The 24,833-nt window shown below is 38.7% G+C and overlaps 1 protein-coding gene across 1 annotated transcript in view; it reads right to left on the bottom strand.

The window, feature by feature from the left end:
- Positions 1-24,833, bottom strand: part of IDH2 (isocitrate dehydrogenase (NADP(+)) 2) — a 286,718-nt gene that overhangs the window by 241,546 nt on the left and 20,339 nt on the right. The window contains exons 2-3 of the mRNA XM_044078288.1: positions 18,816-18,910; positions 13,015-13,180 (exon numbers count right to left, since the gene is read on the bottom strand). Of these exons, the coding sequence (XP_043934223.1) occupies positions 13,015-13,180; positions 18,816-18,910 (261 nt within the window). The remainder of the gene's footprint in view (positions 1-13,014; positions 13,181-18,815; positions 18,911-24,833) is intronic.

The following is a 24,833-nucleotide window of genomic DNA, read 5'->3' as shown; positions in this document are numbered from 1 at the left end:
TACAATACGAAAGGCAAAACCCTATCATACTGAACTACTTGCACATACAAAATAAAAGGAACACCAAGCTAACAAAAACTTCACCATAATACACTGGGTAGGCTAACAGAAGCCTTCAGCAACACAACACAACACACACATACAACTAAATGCGGAAGCATAGTGTAACAGTTGAAGTATTTTACAACTATCTATATTACATTCATTCAAAGACGGAAATAAAATGCTAACAGCAGCCAGTTTTCTTCTATGCAGATGCTGCCTTACCTGTGGCAGCACAGGAAAAAGAGAGCATATGATATCAAGTCTTACTTCTGTTCAGAACGTATCAAAAGAGCAAGAAAATATCAATGCAACAATTCTCATTCATACACATAAATAATTCCTGCCATTTCCACTTACTAAACGTAGGAAAAAAATACATAAATTTGATTGACGGTAGAAAGAGGCAAGTCTTCCTAGCCTACCCTTCATATGAATTTTGCGATTGACTTTTTTTTTTTTTTTTTTTTTTTTTTTAGGTTTGTACTAGGCTAGCTGCCCTTATGGGCCATTCCAAGCCTAATCAATTACCCCATATGAGAATCAAACCCTGCACCATGTGCCTACAAGGCAAACACCTTAACCATTATGCAAACCTCCCAAATTTGTGCTCCCCACCCATACTTTTTCTATACCTACCGCACTGCCCTCTTGAATACCTCTGTGTATTCTCCCTCTGCTTACCATTCTGGAAGCCCATTCCATAGGTTCACAATATTCTGAACCTCCATACCCCCAACTAGATTTAGAGTGGGTACAAGGGTACCATTCTTGTCCTCCAGTAATTGGACACTTCTGTGCCATCAGGAAATCAGCTGATGTTTAATGAAGCCTGTGGACTCGGGAAAGCAGCACATCTGGTCCATGTGCTTCTTCTAACAGACCGTTCTTCCTTTACTTCCTTTCCTTAGTCTCTTACCACTCTGCCCTGCCACGTTCCCAGCAAAGCAATCTGGTTGCTTTCCTCCCCCCTTGCAAAAATTAATGCTTTAAAAGTATTTGTTTTTTTAAACTCTAGACTTGGCACTGTACTGCTACCTGCAAGTTATAGTTGCAATGGGGAAAAGTGTTCCGAAAGGGTATGCAGTTTGGTTGGGAACTCTTATTTTGAGTAGATCAATGTCCGTATGTAGACTTTACTTTTGTAAACCAGCAGCAATCATAAGAATCAATACAGTTACACTGGCAATTATAACCTTGCATAGATGAAAAAAATGCAAAACATACACACGGGGGGTGCCCGCCACACTGCCAGAACATGTATAACAACAATTCCATGATTTAAAAATAAAATAAATAAATAAAAAAAAAAATAAAAAAAAAACACAATTCATAGTTTATCTTTAGTAACCCTACTATGACTTAAATTTAAACCAACTATGTCGACATTTTTTCACTACAAGACAAACAACTAAATGCTTCTTTGACTAAACAAGCAGCAAACACAATAGAAATTACATACATACATTAATCTACTCAAAACTAAGAGTTCCCAACCCAATGGAGACTAAACCCACAGCTAAGACAGCTGCTAACTGTCTTACCTACCTCTGGATACCGTGACCCAGGAGTGCTGACTGGTCCGTGGTCCCACTTCACAAAGGCGGTGCCTCCACTTCTGAAATTAATGCCCATTAGCTTGACAAGCCTTATCTGCAAAGCTATGATGGAGACTATCATAAATTGGAGACAGAGGACAGCCTACCTCGATCTGGCGAACCCCTTCATGTATCAATACCCCTTTCGGTATCATTGAAAAACTCATCAACAAATACATCCCATTCGGAATGTATCTGACCCGACACTTGCAGCAGCTGGAGAGGCCACAAAAGTCCTCACCAAAAAGGATAAGGGGTCTCAAACATCTGTCCTATGCCCGACTGAAAGAAAAAGAATCCCAGCTCTATCAAGTCACGCTTTTGCTCAGAGGGGTGACTCCTAACACATAAGGCCATGTCAAACCCAGATTTGATGAATATGCTTCCTTCACCAAAAAATCTATAGAGATCCAGAGCACAAGAGGATAGATTCATCACAAAAAGACTCCCGCGGGAACAAAAAAAATCTATAGTATATGTGAGGCAGAGCACTGGGCTGGCCTTGTTCAAGAGAAGAAATCTTGAATGGGGATGGGCATCGCAGATATACCCCCCAGGGGAGATGTCACATGCTAGGCAGAGCTGGCAAAAAGCATGGTATAGTGTAAATGCCCTCGGGCAGATAGCCTAGTATGAACCTATGAACTGGACACCCTTTCGGAACACACTTTTCCCCAGTGCAACTGTAACTTGCATACAGCAGATTGCAGCACACTGCCAAGTCTAGTGTTTAAAAACAAAATACTTTAAAGCATTAAGTTTTGCAAGGGTACCCAAAGTATTATATATATTCCAAGTCAGAGATCTATCTGCAGTAGGGAAAAGGGTATATTCCCAATCCATAATCTCACACACAAAACTGCCTGCACTTTTCAATGAGCCATGCACTTGACTGATCAAGACACAGCTCCGTCACTTCAACAAGCTGATCTCAACAGACCTGAATGGCATCCACGCAGATTACATACACATGCAATGCAACTATATTTTTATGCACCCAGGCCCTTATGCCTAAGTGTTACCCCAGACTTGATAAGCAAATGCCAGGATAAGTGAAATGAAAGGCTACGGCAGACAATCACTTTAAACACCTTATTTAAGGAAATGCATAATAATCTTGCTCTAGTAAGACAATTCACACCTACTTCTGTTCAGACACAAAATACGCATACAAAAAATAAGGCTGCTTACCCGCTTTAGTATGAGAAAATAAAAAAGCTGGTGTACAGCATGTGGTAAGCTGAGGTACACTTAAACTAAATCACTGTAGCCCAAGTTGTGTACTGTTGAAAAGACAAGAATTTAAGGAATGGGCAGTGGAAATAATTTGGGAGTTACTAGAACTCAAACACCAGTTGGAATACTTGTGGAGGTCTTCGCCTCCCATGCACAAAAGATACAAGGTTTGATCATGACCTCTGACCAATGCCTGTTTGGAGTTTGCATGTTCTCCCTGTGTCCGTTTTGGGTTCTTCCCACCTTTGAAAAACATGCCTAGTGTTTCCATCTCAAACTTCCCATGCCAACGGTCAGAGGGGTGTATATGCACTTATTGGCCAATGTCTGCACACCATAAAACCCAGCAGAGCCCTGGGTCAATAAGCTACTGGCCAGTGTCTAGCTGTCCAGACTGGGTTACCTGGGATAGCTCTGTTGGGCAAAAGCTGGATGCAAAACCAATCAACCTGCCAAACATGAACTGAGAATTGCTACACTTACACTTAATGTAGGTTAACTGACAGGATGCAGTTTGGAAGTGGAGGACATGATGATATGGAGGAGGCTGGATATCCTATGTATCCAAGAGACAAGATGGAAGGGCAATGCAGCAAAGCAACTTGGTTTTGGGATCCAGAGTCTACTACTCAGGAGGGGGACAGGCTAGAAATGGTGTGGGGAACTGTGGGAAGAGAGAAGCTTCAGAAGGCAAGGAGGGATATCATTAGAATTACTGACAGATTCATGGCAGACTCCAGTGTAATGCAGGGTTGCGTTAGTGAGGAAAGTGTACTTAACAGCAGTTGCAGGACCTACTAGATAGAGGACAACATGAATTGGTGTGGATAATGGGCGACTTGAAAGCATATATCGGGACAGACAGAACAGGAAAAGAGGACTGCCGGAGTCCACATGGGTAGGGCAACAGGAATAAACGAGAGGCCATTCTAGACTTCTGTCTGGCGAATGAGACCGCCACAAAATCACATACAAGAGTGGCCAACATGCAACTCAGGTAGACTTCCTTCTAGTAAGGAAAAGGTACTGTGGTAGAATCACTGATTGCAAAAGTCATCCCCAGTGACATGATCACCCCCAGCATAAACTGGTTGCCACAATCAGCTGCAAGCAGTGGTCAGAGAAGGCTCTAAGGTCAACAGAGATCAGGCTGAAGACCTGGAAGCTGACTGGTGAGAAAACCCAACATTTCCAAGGAATTACTCATGGCTCTAGCACCCAGAGAAGAGGAGGAAATAGGCAGAGTTGAAGAATGGCAGTGCCTCAAAACTGTGTGTGAGGACTACAGAACAGATATGTGGCTGAGCCAGGTATGGAAATAAGGTGCATGAGGAAAGTTGGTGGAGGAATACAAAAGTTCAGAAAGCCATCAAAAGAAAGAAGGAGTGCAGGAAAAAGTGGGAGATGGAAAAGCCAGACCAGGCTGGGAAGGAATGCTGGGTGTCTAACAAAGAATCTAAGAAAGGAGTTGCAATAGCAAAGAATAGGGCATCAGAGGCACTCTACCTATTTCTGGAAAGTGACTCAGTAGGTGGTACAAAAACTATCAGGTACAAGGCAAAGATAGAAAGTTAAAGAAGACAGTCAGACACCCTTCATCAGGTATACCAGCAATAACCTGCTCACCTGTCCACAGGACATCATAGGCAGATGGAAAGAGTACTTCCAGCATCTTCTAAATGAAGAAAACCCCACAGAAGTTGTGCTGCCCCACACACAGCCTACAATGAGGAAAGAAGAGCCCACCCTACAAGTAAGAATAACACTAACGAAAATGAAGTCAGGGAAAGTAGCAAGCTCAGATGAGGTCACAGCAGATATGAGACAAATGCTGGGTGAGATAGGGGAGAAATGGTTCCTGAGGGTACTCACAGCAGTGTGGAGAGAAAGGCATATCCCAGATGACTGGAGAATAAGCATACTCATGCCAGTGTACAAGAACAAAGGGGACATCCACAACTGTGGGCAGTACAGGGGCATCAAACTCCTATCACATTGCATGAAAGTTCTGGAGAGGGTGACTGATAAATGGATACGCACGGTAATAGAATGTAAGATGGGAGATGAGCAGTCTGAATTCAGATCAGGATGCAGCACAACTGATCTGATGTTGGCAGTGAGACAAATAGTTGAGAAGACGTTAGAGATGAGGAACTAGTCCAAATGGGCATTCCTAGTCTTGGAGAAAGCATATGACAAGGTCCTAAGAAGAAAGCTGATCTAGGCAGTATTGTGGTGGTTCAAAGTCCCAGAAACACTTGGTAGAATTAGTTAAGAACCCAATAACAAGTATAACAAATATGAACAGTGTTTGGTCTCACATATGGGTTCCCAGTGGAAGTGAGAACCCACCAGGGTTCAGTTCTGAGCCCACTGCTGTTCATACTGGTGATGGACTACATTAGCAAACTGGTTGGAGGGATCAAAGGTGCTGTATGCAGATGATGTAGCATTACAAGCAGACACTGAGCAAGATCAGCAGGAAAGGATAGGGGAATGGAATGCAAAACTGAAGGCAATTGGGATGAAACTAAGCACAGCTTCAAGTATCTAGGAGGGGTGGTTCAGGAGAAGGGAAGTCTGAATGAGGAGGGAAAAGCAAGAATCAGAGGGGCTGCAACCAACGTGCATAGTGTCAGGTGTAGCTTATGACAGAAGAATGCCAGAGATGCTGAAAAGTAAGGTGTATAAGACAGTGGTGCAACCAGTACTACTTTATGGTATAGAAACCTGGACAGTAAAGCCAGAGCAGACGAGGAAGCTAGAGGTGATGGAAATGAAATGCCAGAGACTGGAGGTAGGATGCGCTCTGTGGAACAGATGAAGAAATAAGGACACAAGAGCAGAAGACAAAGTAGTTCCAATTGCAGAAAAGATCTTTGGACACATGCAGAAAAGCAGAAGACAATCTGGTGAAGATTTGGGACAGACAGGAAGAAGGTAAGAGGAAACGAGGACGCTAAGCATAGAGGTGGATGGATTGCATGAAAGAAGATCTGAGACAATCAGGCATGAATGTCAAAGAAGGTAGGTGTGTGGCATTGAATAGACTTCCCGACCCCATGTAGAAAATGGGGAAAAAGGGGGCTGAGGATGATGATTAGAAGACAGAAATTTCTTCTGAAAATATAGCTAGGGAGTGAGATAAAATTAAAGTGGAGTTTAAAATAGGGTGGAAAGAAGAGAGATATGGTCAAGAAGCAACAAGAATTATTTAGAGGGACTGATACATATTAAAGTATTGCAGAATAGGGAGGAATCTCACAGAACAAGAAGAGGAGCAACTGCAGAGTGCTAAACAGAAAATAAATGATTACCTTGATTATATGCACAAGTTTAGAAAGACTGCTGTTAAGCAACTGTTTTCTGATAATAATGCTACAGCACAAAAACTTTTACCATAACGGCTTAAGTAAAAAGGGTTGTCACCAAGCTTAGGGAGCCTATAACAAGGAAGATAGCAAGACATCCTTTACATGTACTAGAAGTACTTCGGAAATTTTATGAAAGTCTCTGTAAAACACAAATATGGATATCAAGAAAAGGTCCAAATGAAAGGGTTTATGGAAGAATTAAATATGCCGAAGTTAGAGGTAGATGAGGCTCAATTAGTAATAGTTGAGATAGGAGGAGATGAGATAACAATGGTGATGTATAACCAATTTGCAGGAAAGACCCCAGAAATAGATGGTTTTCCTATGGAAGTTTGGAAGTTATGAGGAGGGAAAAAAAAATGATAAAAATCTGGAAAGTTTTGTTTAACAGTATTTTAAGACAAGAAGCACCAACTTTCTGAAAAAAAGCAGTGGTGGCTGTAATACCTAAAAGAGGGTAAAGACCCATCAGATCCAGCTCCATAAAGGCCCATTTCAATCCTAAACCATGAATATAAAGTGTTTATGTCCATAATGGCTAAAAGAATGACAAAGGGGGTGCCAAAGTTGATACATATAGAACAATGTTGTTTTGTGGAGGAGAGGCAAACATCTGACAACATTAACAGAACACTGATGATCCAGAGGGAAGACGAATGTAAGAAAATACCACTGTTGTTGGTGGGTCTTCATGCAGACAAAACATTTGACAGAGTAAGCTAGGAGTTTATAAGCAGGACAATAGAAGCGTCTGCATTCCCTGATAAAGCTATAAGGTCAATTTGGAGGACATGAGGTATTGGAGGCGAAAATTAAAGTGGGTAGGTTCCTCTTTGATAATTTCTGTTTGAGCAGAGGAACCACACAGAAGTGTCTGCTTCCCCTTTGTTATTTGCACTATTTTTAGAACCACTGGCAAAGAAAATAAGAGACTCAGAAAGTCAAGGCTATAACTGGTATGGTTGTCAAGAAAATCTGGCTCTATTTGCACATGACATTTTCTACCAGATAAATCCAGAAAAGGACATTCCGGTTTTGTCAAACATTTTGAAGCAGTTTCAAATCTTTTTGGGATCCAAATTTAATGAAGCTAAACAAAAAAATACAACCGCTGTAAATTATGTACCCACACACAAATCGATTCTGCAAATCCATATTTACGGGGACAAAGTACTTAGGAGTATGGATTAAAAATGATTCTGGTGTGGCAGCTAAGGATATGTGGAAAACACTAAACAAAAGATAATGCAAAAACTGAGAAACTGAAAGCTCTGTTAAAGGGATATGGTTAGCAAGATACAAGCAGTTAAAATGTTTTAATCCCTTTATACACTGGTCAGGCATATTTTTATCAACCAGAGAAAAAGCTGTACATAGCAATTAATAAAGAGCTGAAGGATTTTATCTGGGCGGGGAAGACAGCAAGAGTCAAGTGGAATGACGGGATTCTTCCAAATTAACAAGACAGTTTGGGATTACCTGATTTGAAGGGGTATGTCAGAGCTACACAGTTAAGGCTCTTTTACATAACATAAGTAAAAACCTATATTTTAAAGTGGAAACAGAGGTAACAGAATGGGAAGAGGGCAAAAATATATTTGGACTGCAAGACAGAGATTGCCTTCCCTATCAAACACTGATGTCGGGCAAAGAGAAAGAAATAGGGGGGATCCTAAATGAAAGGCCAGCAGTAGTACAGTTTTTAGTAGAATCTAGAACAGAAGTTGCTGTTAAAAAAGGAATAATTAGTAGAGCATACAAAATACTGTTTGATAACTGTAAGAATCAGAAGTTTAGAAAGGATTGGGAAGATAGATTGGATAAGCAATTCACAGAAACAATGGGGGGATACAAGTATGTCTCCCAAATATGCAACAAAGTCTAGACGACTTACAATCTTTGCTTGGAAGTGCTTACATACCTATTTTATACCCCCCCAAGTAGACTCCACAGAATTTTTCCTCAGGTGAACAGCAAATGTTGGAGGTGTGATGGGGAAAATAGTGGTAACTGGGGACATATTTTATGAGTTCAATCAGTTGGCAAACTTTAAAAGATTCCCTGCAGACTACTCTGTCAGAGATAGTGGGTGAGCAAATTGGTGCAACTAGGGAAATAATTTTTTGAGCTGATACAGAATTGAACTGCCAAGACATGGTAAGGCCCTGTACAGTCTAATTATGGTGGCTGCCAAAAAAGCAATTACCAGAAAATGGAAATCAAAAGTCTAAACCAACTTTACAAGAAGTAGTGTGTGTGTGTGTGTATATATATATATATATATATATATATATATATATATATATATATATATATATATACACACACACATACATAGTAAGAGACAAAACAACTGGAATTGGAATCTTTAGAAAACATCAATACATGCAGAGAAGGAAGGAAGTTTAAAAGATGGCAGAATTTAGATGAGCTATGTAATGATAGACTCACAATGAATTAATGCAGTAAGAGACGTATAATGTTTGCAACTATAATTATGTAAACATGGTTTGAGATATACAATGTCTGCAACCAAAACTATGTCAATATGGTTTGTTTTCATTTATATAAACACAAGATTAACAAGAAACATCTTACGGCACAGGCAAAGAAGAAAGAAAGAAAAAAAGAATCCAAAATATGAAGAAGCATTCAAGCCTCACTATATGTTCCATAAGAAAGGAAGGACTGGAAGTGTGATAGGTGAGACAGACAGTTCAGGGCCCAAGACCAAACACAGCGTGAAAAAAAAAAATACCTATTGCTCATTAGTCAAAAATTATCCAACAACAAGGTAGAAAAATGCCAGGGTGTCCGGTATCTACAATGGGTTTTAACTGCTCACACAGGATGCAATTCCAGTTCCTTTGGATTTCGTAGTGGGAAGTCAGCCTTATTTGACTTGAGAATCAGAATCTGGATGGTTCCAGGCCAAAAAGAATCATCCTTATCCCAAAATACTGGTCCAGCCTCTTCTGAAGTGAAGGCACTGGAGAACTAGCCAGCTCATGCTGGATGTCTTTAGCCAGAACTTATTAAGGAAGGATGATCGGGCATGGATTTTACTTCCTTTCAGTCCTGAAGTTGGGGCCTCCAGCTCCCGTGCACACACAATACTTGCACTGACTGTCTCTGTGTGCGTCTCTGTGTGTGGCTAAGTGTACATGCTTGCATGGAGGGGGCAAGAGTCTGCAACAGCCAGTGAGAAGCCTGAAGTGGGTCCTGCACTGGTGTCAAAAAGTACAGAAGGTTGCATACACTTGTTCAAGGATTTGTGATGTTCAAAGCCTCAGGGATACCCTGCTGGCTAAACAAGAGCTTAGTGGATGCCTCTAACTTGTACCAGTAAAGCTAGGCCCTTCAATAGTGGAAGCTATACGAGAGGAAATAAAAAAGGCACTGCAAGAAGCACAGTGGTCAAACTAGAGTCTGAGGTAGGTATTTGCCAGATAACTTAGCCCCCCCCCCAAACACACACTCTCACAGGACAATTTCCCATCAGCACTTGTGCAGAAGAAATGGCACTCAAACCTAAAGACTCAAGTCCTTTACAACCAAATGGTGTCAGGTCAACCCATCACTACTACATGGCGGGGCCACAACCAATAAAAAGACAGGGTACCCTTACTCAGCAGTCTTATCAGGGCTGACCTTGGGCTATGCTAGACCTCACCGCTTGATTTTTCTTCACCAAGACTCGCCCAAGGGACCCTCCTACTGGCTGTCCCTTCACTGCTGTCATCCCTCAAGAAGTGAAAATTGGCCCTTCTTGTACAAGGAGCCATGTTAAAACTATGGCATCTGTAGCACTTCTTAAAAGTATTGCCATTTCTACAGTAATACAGACAGTGCATTAGTGTAGGTCCTAGCTGGCAATCATTTGATGTCAAGGACATTTACAAGATTCATCATGATTTGACAAACAGAAATATTTTCCTATGACCTCTGGAAGCATCAAGATGAGAACTGTGAAAGTGGCAGGAAACTGTAAACATGACTGGGTGCATCCTCTTGTTCTGACATATGTCAGGTGCTAAGAATATTAACATGTTTTATCTAGACAGAGAAGACTCAATTAGCTGGCTTTCTAATTAGGTAGAACTACCCTGCGATAATATCCCTTCACTGTACCTGTACACCAGGCTAAGCAGATATTGACCTAAATTCTTCTAATTTCCCTGGAATTTATAGCTTTTAGAAACAATTCCATCTGGTTAGCAACTGCTAATGCTAGGATAACCCCAACCAAATATGCAAGACATTTCTCTGCCCAAAGACAAAAAAACATTCGTAGTCATTTGGAATAAGTCTTTAGTGGTGAAATCAGGTCAAATAACAGGACTGTGAACAGGTAAAGACTGCGCTCTACCTTCACTAAAATACCTTTTGTGGGCTGGGCAAACTCAAGAACAGGCAATTTAAAAGGTCATAAATCCCTTTCCCACACTGATTTGAGATTGGCTACACTAAGAGAATCTGGTGCCAGGCCAGGCACAATCCATATGAAAGAGTTGCGGGATGACCCTGCACTAGTGGTAAGAAGTACATTTTACTCCATAGCCTAGACAGGAAACAGGCTGGTAAAAACACCACAATTTTGCATTTTTGTAAATTACTATTTAACCTGAAAAGTATAAAGAGCAATTGTTATCCAAAATACTGCTCAACAGCATGCCTCCCAACTGTCAAATTTTTGCAGAATGTCCAGATTTTGGCCTCATTATTTTTGGTCCATTTTTCACAAAATTGTGTTTTTCTGACAAATTAGTGGTAAATCATTAAAGACTGAAGTTAAAAAATAATGACATATATTTGAGTTTCAGACTTCATATCATTCAGAATATTCATCCTAATGCAAAACCTGTTATTCCATCAACTAAGTTTGTAAGAGCAATATTTAAAAAATTGCCCCTATTTTTGGGCCTTTGTCCCACTTATTTATGGCTCTGACCAGATTTCTTGTTCTAAGAGGTTGAGAGGTATGATCAACAGCATACAACAATAATCAGAAAGATATTAAAATGTTTTGGATTTAAAATGCAAAACAGTGCAATTTGATATATAGAGAAAAAAAGATGAAAACTGGACCTTAGTATTGCATGTCCTACATCTGGCAAAAGACTTCTTGCTGTAAAGAATTACATGCAAGCCTGCACATTTAAAACAATGAACACCAGGATTCAAAAAGTATGATCTCCTTTCTCTGTACACCTTTCCAGACAACAGAACACCCAATTAAAAAGTCCATTCAGCTGTATACACAATGAGACTCCACAGCTTTCAGTCCACTGTGGTTTTATCTTTGTGCACTATAGAATATATCAGGACTCAATGGAGCTGATGGACTGTATGTCATGTTGCATGTATTCTTAAACATTCTTAAACATCATTATGTCTTTAGTCTGATAACAGTACACAGGGTGGGTAACAGTACACAGGGTGGGTATCAGGTGGAATATACAATTCAGTGTCCTCAAAACATTTTTTTGGCAATATCAGTTTACCCACAAAAACAATACATCTGCTGCTGGTGAACCTGAAGAAACAGGACACATCCATCTTCTGCAAAGAAGAGCAGGTAAACTGACAATTTACTTGTAACACTTCTACTCTTCTTCTCAGTCAGAATTTCCTACTAGAATCCTTGGCATGTTTCTGTTCCCTCTGAAAAACCTGAAATGAACTATATGGAAGGAAGTTTGGTAGAAAAAGGACAGGAAGTTGTTGGTCCACTATGGCAAGCAACCTATTTTACAAAATTATTCAGTCATTTTAATCAAGCTGTTAAGTTCAAATTCTGTGATGTCAGGAGAACCTCTGACAGTTCTTTGTCATGTGAAGAATTTTGTTAGTTGCATTAGCAACGTTTTATGAAAAGCAGGTGGCTTTTACAATTGTACAAAATCTTTTTCCCTCTAACTTACGCTTTTACTCAGGCAATCTGAAAACCTCTGATGTTCAAGGAATACTTTAATATTATGTACAATCTTCTCATCTACTAGTTCAATCGCTTTAGATTGCAACTTAACATTATACATACACACTTGGGTATATTAAAAATAAGTCTATGGTGCCAATAATTAAAACATTCCAGCCTGCTTCTCCCAAGCACAAAGCTAAGCTCAACACACTCAAGTGGTGCTCTTCAGTGCTGTTACCGGCAGCAGTCTGCCCCCATTTCCAATTTCATGCTTTTCATAGCAAGTCTTGGACTTGACAAAATTCACAATTTTTCAAAAAGGTTTTCCAAAATTTGTTAATTCTAAGGCATATTTTCTACTGAAATCTTTTTGTGGTAGCAAATTATGACAACTACATACTGACCGCATCCTTCTAGTTGCTGTAATTTCTCACAAAAAGAAAATCTTACACAAATTATGACTAACTGGAGCAAAGGTACTTAAACAAAACATACTCGATATTGGAAGTGTAATCCAATGATAGTTATGTATAGCATGAAACTGAAGATTCAAGTGAAGATCAATTTCTGAAAATAAGGTAAGATATAGCTATAATTTGACTGCAGAAACACTCCTCCTGAAAACAAGATAAAAATGTGCATGGCAGGGATGAGTTTATGGTTCAAACTGAAGTGCTGCTAAACTGGTGAATGCAAAATGTTTTTCTTGCAAAAATCACATGGCAGGTGTGGTGGGAGAGGAACAATTTACTACCTTTACTGCAGTGAACAACACACAAACTTCAAAACAGATCAGCAACAGTCCAATACAAATCTCTTAGCATCTAGTAGTAAACATACTTACCCTCAACTCTGGCTTCATCAGGGGTAATTGTAGCACACTTTACAGCAACATTATATTTCTTGGTAGCCAATGCAGAATCTATAGTGACCTGATCATTTGTCTGATCACGGTAAGGGAGGCCAAGATCAAAGTATTTCAATTCCACATCCACATTTGACAAAATCAGCTAGGGATTTAAACAAAACAAAACAAAAAGTTATAAACAGCTTAAAGCATTATTCTACCCAGCAAATCAAGCTTTCCATTTAGAATGCATGACTCGAAAACAATGATGTTCTTTGCAGTAACAAAAAATATCCCCCTCACACCATTACCATTAAGCAAGGGATTAACTAGGTCAGTAAAGGAGAAATAAAAATGTGTATGGAATATCACACGGCTTCATTAAGGGTGGGCTATTGTTTTACTGTTTATGCTGCCTTATGAGGATCCAATTCAAGGGAGAGGGGTGGGCTATTGTTTTACTGTTTATGCTGCCTTATGAGGATCCAATTCAAGGGAGAGGGCTGAACTGTTATTGTTATGCCCAAGATATACAACTTTCTCAGTCCCTCAAAAACATACTGCACATGCCGATTCTTCAGTGGATGACCTCAAAGCTATTAATCTTTGGCTCTGTTCAAACTGGCTGCAACTCAATACATTCAAATCCGAACTTACTATCATCATGCCATTTTGTGCGACTACTTTGGCATTGGCATCAATTATTCTGTGCAATGGCAAACAGCCAGAGTTCAACAACTGTCATCCCGGCATTACCTTCTCAGATGACTGCTTTGCTTTCATTTGAAGAATAAACCCAGAAAAAAAAGCATCTCAAGACTCAAGAGAATCATGTAGTGGTTATGTATGCCTTGTGTTTTCCTTCATAATGACTACAGCAAGAGATTCTTGACCCCCAGATTAATCAAATCAGTTACTTCATGTTTAACCGCACAGCATGTATACATTGTTATCAACACATCTCAATGTTTTGGAGGCTGCACCGGTCTCATTTTTTTTTCTATCATCTAAATCTTGGGTGGTTTTTTACTTTCTCAAAGTGATTTAGGCCCTTTTCCCAGAGGTGGTCAAGTATCCCCCTACTGCCCCCCCTCCCTAAAAACTGTGCACTCTACAGGATGGAGCAGGTAGCAGTTTTTGAGGTGCACTTAGAAACATTGGGTGTTCGCTTTCTCACTAGGTTCCACTCATCTGGAAGTAGCTACCCACAGTGCCTTCTATCAACTTTACATTAACCATAAACAGATTAAAATGTGTTGCTGGCAGTTTTATACTCCAAAAGTGCTTGGTACAATTTAGATTTTGGCAACACGAAGTGCAACTTCAAAATACACTGTGCTCGTTTTCTACCTCTTTTCTGTCAGTGTGAAATTAATCCTAACAACCTGCCCTGCTGTATCATTTCTTGCATTCTCTTGAAAATGAGCGACATGTTGATCTCAGACACCCCTGCTACAAAAGGTTAAGCCCTAAATTATTACAGCCTGCAAAAAATACCCATTTGGTTTTGTCCAGTTTTTGTCAAGTGTATTAATCCCACCCTTCAAAATGTGCACACACAGACAAGGAAGGGAACTGCCTGCAAAGTACCTAACGTTCCACAGTAAACCACAGTGACTTACTAATTCACTTTCTGTAGTTTAATACAACAACTATGGGGATGAATTCACCATGAAATAGCAACATGCAACACTCCTGCAATGGTACAAAAAAGCTTTGTGCACAGTGGTACTAAGAAGTCTTCAACTACAGATTAGTTGTTTCTGGTCTTTTAATGGCTCTTCCCGTAGTTGCTGTCAGTTTGAATAGCTTGGCAGGCAACACCCTGCCACAAATGTATGTCATTTACAGCTTTTCCATCTATTTCACTTTACTGCCTGATCTGGCTTACTAATTTAGTCAGCTGACTTTGTGGCAATCACGTTTTGTCATTCTAAACTGGGTTCCTCTTTTACTCTGTTGATTTCTGGCATCTTTATACTCTCGTCTTAACTACCTTGAGTTTTTCTCACAAATGCCTTTAACATTTTAGAGTTCTTGACTTTACATCCCTTGGATGCTCAGTACAAGATCAATACATCTCAGCCTTTTTTCTCCCTGCATTCATAATTCAACGGTTGTAGTTGACATTTAGCATGTTTCAGTTTTTTTTTTAATTTATTATCCAGTTCCCCACTGTCTGAAACTGTTAAATCTACTGGGTAGAACATAATTCCTCAAGATGAATTTACCAAATGCAACATATTACTGTCTACATCAGACTCAACTTCTACTACTATAGTGTTCAGAGGTCATATGCAAATATTTTTGTTAGATTTTCTTTTTTGCTGTAATTATGATCTCATTATGTAAAACTTGACTTTCTGATTATAAAAAATAGTTTTTACTTTAGTTACTTCAAGTTCACTTACTTCAATTCCAACTCATGTGACAAACTCTAATAAGGATATTAATCAAACAGTTCAATAGCAGGTTTCAACTTACAAATGCAGTACAGACAATAAAAATCAACAAATAAACGTTATATTCAACTAAAAGGAAATAACATGTTACTTGTATATCTGTCAGTAGAAGTTGTGCCAGTAACCAATAAGACAGTCTTTCAATTTTAAATGCCCATGGATGGTCCTTGCAAAAGAATACCTCTAATAAAACAGTGGCCTAAAACAATGCTTAGAGATGGACAACAGATCCAGCTTAATGCCTTGTGAAAGAGAGATTAGCAATCTCCATGTAGTAACTACATAAATGTCATCCACGGAGGCATTTTTGAAGACAGCTTTGACAATGGCTACTGCTCCAGTGGAACAGGCAACTGCAGAATCTGATAAAAGTTTGGCCACATTTATGACAATGAATACAAAGTGAATGCCAAATGGAAAGGGCAAGGGCAGTCTTGGAAACTTTGGGAGGAAAATTGAGAGTTCACCCTTCAGGCAGCCACTCTATCCAAGTTACTTTACCTACTCAACTGCATGGATGGCCAATCTCCATAGTTAGCATAAATTAGGGAAAAATGACCAGGTGGTCAATAAATTAATATTAGTTTCCATAGTCATGTTTTGGCATAAAAAGAAATATTTGTCTTACTAGGCACACTGCCATTGTGAAATATAAGATATGGAGGGTTGATGCACAAGGCTTGGAGCTCACAAATCTTCCTCGCTGATAAAACTACTACTAAAGTACATATTTAACGGAAAGGAAGAAGTGGGCTCAAAGGGCAGCTAAGTAAGCTTCTACACAATGAATTGTGGGCCCAGAGGGGAAGCACTGCAGACCCAACAGGAGGCTGAATCAGGAAGGTGTCCCTAAAAATGGTTTTGGGAACTCTGATGATAGAGGTCAACTTATAAAATCAGCACCCTGGTGGAAATTAGATATTGCTGTACACCGGAAAATGAGAACTGATAGAGTAACAAAAAAGCTCTACAACACTAGGAATGGGAGCTGTAAACATATCTATGCCCTTGTCAATGGTCCATAATGAAAAACAAGACCCTTTGCTATGTCAAGATTTTTTCTGGTGCCAGGTCTTTAGGCAGAGGTAAGAATATGGACCACCATCCTTTGGCATGAAGGGTCCTTGGCCATCACAGGAACTAGAGAAACAAAGCTACTAACTCAAGGTTCAGTGATGTTTCCTAGACAGAAGAGACAGCAGGCTCATTGAAGGGTTATGCCAGAAATGACAAGCCAGGGCAAGGGAAACTTCACTTAAAGGCCAAAAAGATGCTACAAGGATCATCTTATCCTTGGAAAACTAGGCCTTTGACAACAACCTGGAAATAAGGGGAAACAGGTGAAAGTTGTGAAGGATACCTAGGGCACTTTTGGATGACTGCGGGAAACTGATGAAAGCCATAAAGTACACATAGTAGCCACTTGAGAGGAATAAGGGAAACACTGCCCCAAGATCAGGCAATTTACCATTTAGACTTCCAAGATTGAAGAGAGCCAGCCTAATGAGATCCAATTCTGTGATAGATTGGCAAGCTGGATTCTGTTTAGCAAAGCTAGCTGGACCATCAATAATCTCATCTCATACTGCACCCCTTTGAATGATGCCTGTTATTTAACCAATTATCTTTCTTTATATCTAGGCATCACTTGAGGTGAAGACGGGATGCCACTCAGGACCAGTCCCTTATCAGCACTTGAAACAAGCACGAAAAGTTTTGACATGTCCCACTGTATTATGTCCATCATGGTTTTATGGCTCAAGTTGCGCTAAAATGTATGCTTTAAATGCCTACTAAAACAGCATCTACCACACTCCTGGCTCTGCTCTTGATCTTCACCTGGTTGATACCTACCAAAGTAACTTATTAATCTAATCTACTGTACCTCCAATAAAACCATGTCTCACCCTTCCTAACTCATTACAGATGGAATCTATCATGATGATGAGCTTAGTACAATTTCACTTCTCTCTCCTACTGTAAGCAACCAATACCCCCGCCCAAAAAAAAAATTACTTTTCTGTCTCATTCTTACTTCTACTTTGTAACTGAAGTGTACATGAAATACATTTATTTTACTTTTTCTTTCTGGACATATTTTCCAAACAGCTAACCACAATGTTTTCTTGCACTCTATAGTAGTCCAAGACATAATACTATCTACAATATAAAATATAATATAAACTCTACGTATTGTGAACACTTGTAACTTAGGAATCTAAATGTGGAGCTTTTCTCCCTGGGCCTTCGCTAAACAAAGGTCATTTCTAACCCAGTTGGACTTTCATGGTCAACAAAGACAAAAATATATATTTATGATAGGTTATGTATAAGGCAGGCGAGTGGCCTGACTTTTGCAGACTTCTTATTTCTAGGAGACTTTTGGAACTCTTTTTTTATAAAAAGCCTTAGAATAAGACATTTTGCTGTGATTAGTGAAGTAAAAGGAAATCGTAGAAATTAAATAAGTATCGAAACCTTTCGCATACATGTTACTAGTGCTTGAGAAGAATTTTATTATTACCCAGGAGCAAAAGGCAGTTATCACTCTGTCTTAGGAGACCTAGTGACAAAAAGCTGGCAAGAGGTCAAACAGGTAAGCTGACTTCCCATCTTATCCAGTGCTTAGGTGTTTATAGACTATTAAAGCAAATGAAACAGATATGTTAAGAATACACAAAATATACAAAAGGCTCTCCACAAACTGGCAATCTTGCTCCAAGTGTTGCAGATGTTAAAAGTCAGATGAAAAAAATGATACGTCAAGGTGTTGGAATGTACATTAAGCAGGCAGGAAGATATGAAAAATGGTAACTCAAGCTTTAGCAGTCTCTAAGGGAGGGAAACTGTAGTTTGATCTTCTAGTGCTCACTAGTATGAACAGATGGAGACTGGGAGAAACTTCCAAAGACAAATTTATACAAAAGGCAAGCAACTCAAAAGCTAACAAGTATAAAAAAGCAATACAGGCTGGCTGGGTGGACACTCAGGATTACGGAATACAATGGGAGGTCAGAAACAAACAGCTTAAAAGGAGTGACTTGTTTAACGCCAGCAGCCAACGAAAGGGGACAGTAAGGGAATTTTATGGCCAAATCATCATAAGTGGCACATAGAGGTACTGGGTTTAAGAACACAAGAACAGCAGGGGAGAGTGGTAGCTTTCTAAGACAGAGAGAGACAGAATAAATTCTCTCAATTACACCAGCCAAGTAGACTATGACAAAATTACTTCTGTTACTCAATAACGAATGCTCATACTTTTGAACTGCAAACTCACACAAGCTGTGTAGATAGACTTGCAGGCAAACAGAAACAGCAAAATGTTATTTTTACCTTTTCTTTGATGAATTCCCAGATGATACGGGTCATTTCATCTCCATCCATTTCTACTACAGGATTTGTTACCTTGATCCGCTTGTCAGCAGCATCTGAAAATGAAGAGAAAAATAATAACATTCAGAAAGGTTTTATGTTTCACAGCAAACAAACTGTTCATCTTTCTAAAGCTTTAAAAGGAACATGCAGTTCTAGAGGAAGAGGAAAGGATATCACATGGAAAGTGCAACAACTGCTTTCAAAGAGAAAATGAGGCAAAATTAAACTCTCTCAATTATATGCCTCCAGGAATTTTGTCTGAACCTTTCGCTTGGTATGGCCATTTTGGTTAAAGCTGAAATGCAATAACAAATTAGCAGAGATGTAAGTGAAGTGCACTTGAATATGTGTATGCAGGTGCAGACATTAGAAAAAATTTAAATCCATGGATTTATTTGGCATTTTCAGCCACTATCCAAAAAGGACTGCCATTCAAAATAATGTAGTAATGTAGTGATGATCTCACTGACAATGAGGAGATATCAAGTCATTTGTCCTTCAAATACTTTTGTTCTGAAACAAACACTTGCTGAACATCACTTTTCCTCTCACGGTGCATTTTCCTTTCAGCATAAAGAGATTAACATTTTCACTTAAGTAAAACATTAGACAAGCCATCCCTCTATTGATGATTTTTGACACACCCAATGTTAGACAAATTATAAAATATTTAATGCAAACCTTTCTATAATTTGCTCAATGGCCATTAGGTTTTAGAATGTGTAGCAGTTCACACTTTAGGCCCAGGAAAAGCCCACTAAACAATGTATTTGTAGCACTGCATTACTCCCATCCTGCCAGTGGGGCATCAACTCAGACACTGCTACTCTGCAGCAACAAGCCAATACTTGATGAACAGCTATAAGTATTTGTCATTGTTTGTTGTTTGCTTAGAAAGAAGGTCAACCAAAAAAGAAGTCAAAATATAACAATACTAATTGATAAAGTAAACAAATGAAAGCAAAATAAAATGTGATGGACACCTGGCTTACATGTAGAAAATTATTCAACCTGGAAAAATCAACATATCAATATGGCAACGACCAGTCTATTCTAATGGGTCTATGTCATAATACTGAAAACTAATAACACTGAAACTCGTAAGGTCAAACTCTGGTCACCAAAAACCCATAACACTGAAAATATTCTTCACAAGAAATGTATCCTAAAAACATGTTTTTACAAGGGGACAAGACCCCACACTCCTTACTTGTATACACCAACTCCATGATTGCACAACTGTAGAGAAAAAACACCATGCACACTCTGAATCAGTGTTCAAGGGCAAATACAGACATCAAGCAAGAAGAAGAAAAAATAAAAGTCACAAATCACAGGATGCAGGCAAGAAGAGCCAAGGAATCCACACCAAAAGAGGATTTCCAGCCAAACAAAAATGAAACAACTCCAACAACCACTTTTAGTTTATTGCAACAGAAACAAGTGTAGATATAAGCACTTTCACCCCAAATAATAACAACAGGAACTTCATCAGATACAAACTACAGAAACGCATTCTTTTAACCACTTTTTAACATGTCATTTCCAGATCTAGTCAAATGCATTCAATTAAGACTTAAAGCAACACAGGAATAAAAAAAGAAAAGAAAAAAGACAAATACAACACTAATACATAAAATTAACTGAATTACTGTAGCCACAGATGTAACCATTCCAAAATAAAACTAAATTAGAATAATTTGTAGAATACTGTTATGCAACGATTTAAATATATAAAGTGTATAAAACCACTAAGTTACACATAAAAACTATCCTAAATGGATATAAAATGGATACAAAATAGCCCAAATATACATAATGAGCTTATGGATTCAACCAGATAGCAAAACAATAACTCCCAACCATCATAATGCATATGAAATTGTACAAAAAAAAGTGAAAGATTAAAACTGTTAAAAAATACAAATTCATCTGTTCAGTGCTTTAAGTTTTAACAAACTAATGGACAGACTGCCATTCAAACCTGGCCAATGTAGAGCATCTAGTCATAACTGCCAGGTTAGTTCGGCCTTAAAGAAGAAAGGGCCATGCCCCCATGTTTTTCTTGCACCTCTAAGACAATAAATTTAAATGTATGAAAATGAAAATCTCTAACGTGCTTGACAAGAGCGCTGACTTCACTCTGATCCCTAATGTCTCTCAAATGTTCACTAATCCTGATCTTAAATTTATGTTCGGTTTTACCAATGTAAAAACATGGACAGTTTGAATAGATTCTGTAACACAACTGCATCTACCTGGGATCCTAACCATGACATTATTAATTCTACATATATCAGTTTCCAAAATGTGTGAACAAAATTTACAAGTTCCACACTTGAACATATGTCCATATCCGAGTTGTCTAGATGGGTGTTCAAAATTGTTCTTTACAGACATCTACAGATGTCCTTCTATAATCACTAATGTAATATTCTAAACAGAAGAAATCTCCTGCCCAGAGAAATCCGACACTCAGCCAGTATACAAAAGCCTAATTATTTCGTATGCAATGTACGTCACACCCATGCTCCTCGCATGTCACACCCATGCTCCTTGCACAGAACGTATAGCATAAAAGGGACATGCAGATGCAACTACCCAGAACTTCTTTGCTGCCAATTTGATCATTATTATTGCTAGCTGGTCTTGTATTTTACTTTGCTACACAGAGTTTAGGTCATCCAAGAATGGAAAATGTCAGTGTGGGAGGCAGATTCCCCCATAAGGATCATCACAAACGTCTTTTTTGTTGGAGTGCTTCAAGTGACCATACCTCAATATCTGTAAAGCACTTGTGACAAAGACCCTCAGAAGCAGTTTGCCTTCCCTGGTTACTTATCTTGAAAACAAACAGTTTAGGTGATTTCTAGGATAGCTCTCTCAGTGTGAAAACAAAAACTCAGAAGACTTGTAGACTTTTATATTTATGGGTAAATTTGAGTAACTGGCTGGTGAATGTACTGCCTGGATGCCAGGAAGAAAGAAATACAGAACACCTGGAAAAAAAAGTCAGCTACAAAAAGTGAGGAAGAAACACTGACTGGGGAAAGCTGTTCAGCAAAAAGCAATGCAACCTCCAGACATGACTTCCAGTAAACCACAAGATACAAGACAACTGCACATGGCACTGGTTAAAATAAATGAAACACTGATGGAATATATCAACACAAACAACTGGAAAAAAAATGGAAGAAGCTTTGAACAGATATTCAGATGAGGGGATAAAGCTACAAAAAATATCAGGAGGTTGAAATGAAGACAAGGCAGGCTGAATAAGAGACTGCTCAAAAAGAGGTGTCAAAAAATAATAGAATTAAGAGGATAAAGCATGTAGGGAAAATCTGAGATTTTCAGCTACACCAGAGAAGCTGGAAGGAACAGACTATTCATTTTATTAAAGCACAAATAAGCAACTGGACTGGTATTCCACAGCAGGAGTTATTAGTTGAAAGGCACATTGTGTGTATGCTCCAAACCTGGCTATGAGAAAGCAACCTAGACCTTTAATAGTAAAAAATGCAATCCTACCAGCAGAAGGAGTGGATTCTGAAAACTGTGGCATAAGGACAAAATACTAAAAGTGGGAGACAGCAGAGTGTTTGTGGAGAATGATTGCTCATTGTACACCAGGCAGAAAAGGAGTAAATGCATTCCACTGTTCAGGGAATGTCAAAATGCAAGCTTATAAATAAAACTGCTGTACCCAGCTGTCTTCAAGGTATTCTTCCATGGAGGGACAAAATCATTTTTTGATTAAGTACATGCTAAGGAGAAAATACAAACGTTTGTCCAACAAAAAGAGAGCTGTGAAACAGAAGGGGGGAATCCTGCTTCTTGTTCTTCTGGTAATAAAGACCACAGTGAGACTGCACCCGTGAAACCTTTTCCACTGTTTCATTGGAAAATGTTGGAAAGAAGGATGAGAAGAAGAATTGAGAGCATGTCAGAAATGAAGCAGAGACAGGATTTGGCCAATGGAGATGAACAGCAATAAAATCAGTAATAATGTGGGATTAAAATGCATTAATTATATTTGTAAAATGACAGAAGAAAATCTGGGAATATTGGACTTTTAGAATTAGTTGGACTTGGGGGGTGGGGTTCTAAAGTACATGCCCTACTTCATGTCATTAATGTTCAGAAAAATACTTTGGTAGGGGAAGAAAATAAAACCCTTTTTTTCTTAATAGTACTGTTTTTGTGGTGTATGGTTTTCTTTGCATCGTATAAAGTAAAGTTCTCAGTTGCTTTCAAATGTAAAATGGATTGTAAACAGGTGCTGCTGTTTTTTCCCCCCATTTCTTTCCCTCTTCTGTCTTTCTTCTTGTTCTGTTTTTAGAAACAGATACTGCAATGTAAAAAAAAAGCCTGGCTAAAAGAGCATGAGTGTGTTTTTTCTCATTCTTGCATGGAGGAATGGCTGGATTAAAGGACCTTAGATTGATTTAGTAACAAGTTTTAACAGAAAGCAAGTAAATGAAAAATAATATTGAATATTATGAAGCCTTTTCCTAGCAAATGAATGTATGCTTAGTAGCAATGCTGTATGTGACTGCCATGTCCTCATGGAAAATCTGATGAGAAACTGTCTGGTTCTCATGTCTCCATAAAGACAATCTGATAAAAGAGAAATTGTTCAAGTGTGGTGGAGAGTGAATGGCTGGGGGAAGAAGAAGAACAAGAACAAGAAGAAGAAGACACTAGCTAGGAGACAATGTTCTCTGAAAGCATTTAGGGGCCCAGCTGGGTGAGCTACAAGGAAACGACAAAACCAGTTAACACTTGGCTAGAAGCACAGGCTGCACTATGTATCTTAGCATGGGTAACCTTTATTTTAGGTTAACTGGAGTCAATGACTGTGGCTGTCAAGTTTGGGACATTTGTTCCTATTAGGAAGGTAAAACATCAATATCTGAAGATGTACACAGTTTTACTTGTTAGGTTTTAGAGCGGTACTGTAGGTTTGTTTGTTGTTTTGTCTGAGGGCTTTGAATAAAACAAGGAAGTTTTGTAAGATGTGCTCAAATGGATAGGATAAACAAACAACTATATAAAAGTTCTAACTGCCAAACAGTATATGCATGTAACACAAAAGCTGGAACTAGACATTTAACAAAAATGTGTTATAGTTAAAAGGAACTTTTTAATACAATTATGCTTTCAGTAATGTCTTTAAATGTCAGTGGTCTCACAGATAAATACAAAAAAAGAAAAGAATAGTGAACTACATTAAAAATGCAGACTGCAAATAGCTACATTACAGGAGACACACTTGGAAAGAACCGAACATGTGAATTTGATAAAAAAAGGTATTCAGGATGATTTTTCAGTTGAATATCTCGGACAAAGGAAAAGAGAAGTACTTGTATTGATGTGAATTCAGTAATTATATGAAAGTCTGTATAAAGCAGAGAAATACAGAAATCAAGAAAAGATACAAAGAAGAATTAAATATTCCAAGGTTAGAGGTAAATGAGGCTTGATTACCAACGGTTAGGATAGGAGGAGAGGAGATATAAATTGTGATGTATAATCAATCTACAGGAATGTCCCCAAGAATAAATGGTACTCCTGCGGAAGTTTGGAAGCTAGGAGGGAAAAAACTGAAAGATATGGAAGATTTTAATAGTATTTAAAAGAGGGGTAGAGGTAACAACATCCAAGAAGAAAGTTGTGATAGCTGTAATAAAAAAAAAGTGTGAAGATCCATCAGATCCAGCTTCATACAGCTCCATTTGAGTATTCATGTCTAAACTATACTAGATGTAGAGAATACAGTAAAGAGATAAAACAACTGGAAATGAGATTTTTAGAAAAGGGTAGGAGCAAACTACATAGGAAAATTTGGAATTATGGGAACAACACATACAGGGGAGGAATGAGGTTTAAACAAAGGTAAGACTTAAAATGAGCCATGTAATGTCTGACTGAAAAATGATTGGGCAGACTATAAGCGATGTATAATGTTTGCAA

This window comes from Protopterus annectens, chromosome 7.part0, assembly GCF_019279795.1.
Source record: "Protopterus annectens isolate FY-2018-M chromosome 7.part0, PAN1.0, whole genome shotgun sequence".
NCBI classification, from domain to species: domain Eukaryota; kingdom Metazoa; phylum Chordata; order Ceratodontiformes; family Protopteridae; genus Protopterus; species Protopterus annectens.
This window is presented reverse-complemented; position numbering and strand designations above follow the sequence as displayed.